The sequence below is a fragment of the Limulus polyphemus genome, unplaced genomic scaffold, assembly GCF_000517525.1.
Source record: "Limulus polyphemus unplaced genomic scaffold, Limulus_polyphemus-2.1.2 Scaffold27, whole genome shotgun sequence".
In the NCBI taxonomy this organism is placed as follows: Eukaryota; Metazoa; Arthropoda; class Merostomata; order Xiphosura; family Limulidae; genus Limulus; species Limulus polyphemus.
The window spans coordinates 1,396,081-1,402,080 of NW_013665637.1; the positions used below are offsets into that span (position 1 = coordinate 1,396,081).

The window sequence follows — 6,000 nt, forward strand, 5'->3', positions numbered from 1 at the left end:
ATCCATAGTTTCATAATCTTTGTTCCCTTGGCACACTGTTAATTTAGGATGGGTCATTCTGAAGCTTGATCAAGAAGAAAACCAAAATTACCAATCAATTTGGTGGTACAAAACTGTTGCATGTTCACTTATGTTTGCAGATTTTGGTCTGATGAGGATCTACATTACAAGATCAAACCAACATCTCGAACCACCTGCACATGTATGTAAGAAAAGAACCATCATTCATACCTGAAGCCTCTTTTAAATACACCAATCACTTGTCTGCCAGTTTGTAATGTCTTATCCAGATTTGTTTCATGGAAATCTTTTACATTATGAAGTATTCTCTTTGATCCAAAAGTATTTTGCGATATATCGAGAATGAGACTTATGTAATGCACCCTCCTTGGTCATAGTTTCATTATTGGAAGCCCTGCTGTATAGTTTTTGTGCTTCACATTGGTTAATGAATGTTATGATGACTACTTTAATTATTGCATTTTTCACATCACTTGATTTTATCCATGGTTTCATTTTGCCTTCTTACAAGTATGTTTGTAACAATCACATCTTCAATTTAATTTCTGCTAGTGTTTGAACATTTGCTGAGATTCCTCCATTTATTTATGCTACTGAGACTTCTGTGTCAATTCCCTTCGAGACTAGTTGATCAGATTATTGATACCTTACTAAATAATTTTCCTCACTCTTTGGTGCTCTCACCTGTTTTAATCTGTGTTTAAGATCTTTATAGGTAGCTCCTAATCCACCCAGATCCATTATCCTTGGGGCCTGTTTGTTGTGAAGTTTACAATTTCCACATTAAAACATCTGATTTCTTTTTTAGGAGGTACCTTTAATTTTTGGATGCTTAAGATGATGTTTCTGTTGATTTTGCATATTTAATTCAAAGTTACTGCTTTTTTTGTAAGAATGAAGGGTTTCAGTGACACAATTGTGGATTTTCACAATGGTTGCTACATAGTGAAGAGAGACATTTCTCTTGCTTCACATCACTCTCTCTTTTCCATAAATGTGCATTTAGTATAGTTTTTTTAGTTTATGTATGGTAGTGTTGTTCACAGGTTTATGCACTTCCTCCTTTTGATCATGCCAGTGGGGGAGATTCAAACATTTGTTAGCTTGATTTTCTTTGAAGTCTGTTTTGGGCTTTTATTGAATGACTGACATATCTTACTGTTTCTTAGGAGGAGTTTCTTCATGACCATAGCTTGATACAAGACTGCTTGTTTGAGATGGCTTGCGAAAAAAGTACCAATCCCTTGTTACTTTGGTTTCATTTGTTATCTTGAAGTCTTGTGTAATAATTAACACTTTCTTTTTCCTTATAGGTTAGTAACTTTGTTGTTTGTGTGTTTTTAGTGTCCATTACCCCAACTAGTGGTCTTAGTTTCATGAAGTGCTTAGTGAGGGTATTTTATTTTGTTTTTTCAGTCTACATCCTTTTATGACTTCTGCTATTTTGAGAAACTGTGCTCTGATGAGGAAAGTTATCTTTAGCCACAATGACTTTGACCTGCTTAGTTACTACATATACCAAAAAATATTTAATATGCATGCTGTTATAAAAAGGACCTCCTTTTCTGTTTGTATTGGACTACCAATTACAGTTTCCTGTCTCCCAGTGGCATAAGTTATGTCTGAAGACTTACAATGCTAGAAACCTGGTTTCGATACCCATGGTGGGAAGAGCACAGATAGCCCAATGTATAGCTTTGTGCCTAACTACAAACAAATACAGTTTCCTGTAGTAATGAGACCTTTATGTGCTATGTGGACCCATTCTGATCTGGGGACATCCTTAAGTACTTGTCTTAATTGATTATGTCTTGGATGGTCTGATATGCTTTTGATTCTAACCTACCAGGCATATATGTTGTAAAATAGAATTGTCATGCACCTTTGTTTTGTTTGTGTTACTGACCAAATTTGGGGTTGTTAAGAAATTCTCTAGTGCTGTTTACTTTAGAACCAACCACATTTTTGTGGATTCTCTAGTCAGTTTCTTTTTGTAATTATTTTCTGAAATTTAGGCTCTCAGTTGATAACATATTCCCTGTATAAGAAAGATAATGTCTTGTTTTCTCAAAAAACCCACAAGAATTGTAAAATGGGAATTTATGTATAATACCTAATGATAAGTTGATGTACTGTATATTAAGTCAATATCAATTCAAAACAGATACTTACCATTTGATATACAAACTTTTTCCCTTTCTAACATTGGTTTGGTCTTAGGAGGATGACAATATAAGTAAAATGTTTAGGTTAGTCTCATTCTAAGCATGTGTAAACATGTTAAAGGGCCTTTAGATGGAGAAGTGTGGTAATGTTCCCACTACCTAGAACTTAGCATGACTGCCTAAATGTTGGAGGAATCATGTTACTCACTAAAAGGTAGGTGAATATTCCATATGAATTTGAATTTAAATAATATTAACTTTCATATTCACTCATAAGGTTATATAATCAAATTGTCCTTGGAAGTGTTTTTGGAAAGACCAGCTTTATTGTAATATTTTGGATCCAACTTACAGTGCCATAGGAAATAATAAAATCACACCAATTTTTGTATCTTACATTCTCTCAGCTTATTTCTTGAAAAACTGAGAATGACATATCAATAAGAAGTTGGTCCAATATTATGGAGAATTTATGTTTTCAAGGAATCATTTTAAATCTCATGAGAAAGATTAAGTAATTTTATTTGTGACAGTTTTGAACAAAAACTAATGTTCACTCACATAACATTTTAGACAGTATTAAGCCTCTACACTAGCCTTTATCTTTAGACATTAACCCTGCATTGCATTACTTTATTATTAAACATTTTAATTTTGAAAACAACATGAAGTACTTCAATGAATCACACATAGATTGCTTGGGTAATATCTATATTATGTAAAACATGTATCTGGCTTAGTACGTATAGCTAACATGTTCAGTTTATTTCCACATTCCTTGGAATTGCAAATTATCTAAATGAAAATTACTGTTAGTCAAGTTTCATGTTAATATTTATTATTTTATGAATTTCAAGAATTTTCTTAATTGCATACAATCAATTTATTATTATTATCAATAATTAAGTACTGTAGGTATACTGTTGTTTATTTTACTTTTTTATAATAGGTTAACTTTACAAATGAACACTACATTTAATACAAACACATCTTCAAATATAAAGATGCATACCAAGTTCCTTATGTAGTAAAATTCAAGCTAAAAATAAATGAAATGTTATCTCTTACTTTTCAAAACACATGCAGAATGTAAAGCAGTGTATTTATAACACTTACCAAATGATTATTTCAACACTTCTGACATACAGAAACGAATGATCTTGGCAGAATCATACTGGTATCATGGGAGTCCATAAAACAGTGTTTTTCTCAAGAACATTTAAACAGTAGTTGATAATCAATTTATAAGTCAAAATTCCACTAATTTCACCTAATGTACATTTCAGTCCCCTACTGTGCACTGATGTTAGCCACTTTTGGTGCCAAACAATCCTCATTACTAATTCTTCAGGTTTACCAATTTTTGTTGAAGTAATGCAGCATTTAAAAAGAATAATATAAATAACAAATATGTGTATAAAGTATATGAAATATTTAATTAATTGCTTTAAGTGATCAGTTTCAAACCTTTTTCGGAGTTTGTTTTATTTGATGTACAGAGTAACTAGATGTAATTGTAACTAACAGTTTAAGGATACATTGCTTCTGAGTATGAGTGAACTTAAGGCAAGGGAAGTGGATGTCATTTATTAAGATACACTTTACTGTATACTTTTTAATTCAGGAGCCACAAAAACTAGCAAGAAAATATCAAAATTTGAATATCTAGATAAAAACAAAATTGCACATTACTGCAGGCTCAACTCCACAGATTCAAGCCTCTTTGACTGATGTCACGCTTTTTCTTTGAGCTATGGACAAAGCATTGACATACTGACAACACTGCTATATACATTTAGCTCTATTTTTTATTTTTATAACATTTTTAAGTTTATAACTAAACCTATATGTGCTTCATGGACATACAAAACAGCTACAAACTACCACTTTTACTTATATCACATATAAATTAAACAGTAAAGTAACCTAGTTTATCAATTAACAGAAATTATCATACTACTCTTCTAAGTCCATATCACGTTATCATCCTGAAATTAACTTTCTAAAGAACTTTTTTAAAGTAAATCAGGCCATATTCTTAGGAAATGCCTAAAAATGTGAAAGTACCGTGTAAACAGGAGGTTATTTAATACCACATAAGATGTAATTCAAATTACCATATCAACTTAACTCAGAAAGCGGATGTAGAAAATGCACAATATCCCCATATTTAAAACTAAATGGCTCAAAGTTAAAACAAAAAAAAGAATAACAGTACTTTCCTTAGAAATACAAAATTCTTCAACATGAATAATAATCTTACCATATTTGACTATAAATTTAAGTGTACATGGGTGTTGGTGTTCACTTCATATTATATAGATGTATTAGAAAACTTGTGTTAGAAAAGAGAAATGTTATGGCATATATATGAACAAAGTATTCTAGGAGAGACTTAAACCAGATATGTATGAAAATGAGGCAACATTGTAGACTACAATATACCCATATGTAATTTTTCTCATCTCTGACAACTGTTCAAACTACAAATAAAAAGGATATTATATAACATATTTAACTTTAACAGCCAAAACATAAATGTTGATAAACGTACAAGCTTTTCTTACTGTGAATGTTACAAAGCAACAGCATTTATACAAAATGTTGAAATATGTTATCTAGAATGTAAAGATACTTATACAAATAGCAAACAAAATATTATTTTTCTTTAGACAAAGTTATATTGCCATCTTATGTTTGATATTATATTGTTTCACACATTCTAAAAACATAAGTGCTTATATCAGTCTGACAATTGTCATCTATATGGAAAAGCCATCTATGCCTTATATGTAACTTTACATAAGGTTTTCTAGTTTTTATTTTCCTTAAAGCCTGATTCATTATGATGAAATTTCAAAAATGACTACATCTACATGTATTAAAAAGAAACTGTCACTAATAATCAAAATATTAACATACATGCACAGCATTTTTACAGATTAGAAACTTCTGACCAGATTTCTTTCTTTTTAATAATTTGTAAACTGAAATACATAAAATATTGATTCCAAAGGTAAACAGCTTCAGTTGTGTAACCTGCTCCTGAAAGTATTTCAGTTTTCCCATTACTGGGCTTGCATCTTTGTGAATATAAACTGAAGCATTAAAGACAGAAAAAATTTATCACATACTATTTTATGTAAATGATATTTTATCTAGAAATTTTGCCAAAACAATTGTTGTCAGCAGGTCCTGCTAGGTTAAGTAGACAGGTATATCTTATTTAAAATGAAAAAAAATCACCCCATCTGCAAGTGATTTCAAGGTGACTTCACCCAAACCACCATTCTAGGATGGACAATACTTCCAATTTCACAGTTCACTGTTCTTGTTTTACCATTCACTACAAAGATTGCTTCATTGGCAGTGGTCACCATGTATGTGCCAAAGATGCCTGCACTGGACATTGGTCGATTTGTGTTCTTCCATTCTGCTACACCTGGGTCCATTGCTTGTCCAATACCAGTGATCATTTCCACCTTCCCATTGGCAAGGTCAACGAACAAGATGTCTTCCTTATTAGAGGAACTGGCATACAAGTCATAGCTTTGTGTGGTACGTGATGGAAAGTAGGTGATGTCACTGATATGGAGAGTTGTCCTCACATCAAATAGAAACTGTAAGCCTGTACAGAAATTTTAAACTCTGCTGTGTGAGAACATAAAAACTATTCTATGAAAAATAATGCTTGTTCTTGCATGAAATTTAAATTGTTTAGCATACATATAAAAACTACAGATTAAATGTCTCATAAGTATACACACACACACATACATATATATATATATATATATATATATATATATATATA

At 31.3% G+C, this 6,000-nt stretch overlaps 1 protein-coding gene across 5 annotated transcripts in view; it reads right to left on the reverse strand.

Moving 5' to 3' along the window:
• Positions 1–2,490: 2,490 nt before the first annotated feature.
• LOC106459428 (follistatin-related protein 5-like) overlaps positions 2,491–6,000 on the reverse strand; it is a 133,904-nt gene continuing 130,394 nt past the window's right edge. For all 5 annotated transcript variants that reach the window (XM_022386075.1, XM_022386054.1, XM_022386062.1 and 2 more), the window contains exon 15: positions 2,491–5,814. In XM_022386075.1, coding sequence (XP_022241783.1) covers positions 5,450–5,814 — 365 coding nt within the window. In that variant the 3' untranslated portion in view covers positions 2,491–5,449. The remainder of the gene's footprint in view (positions 5,815–6,000) is intronic.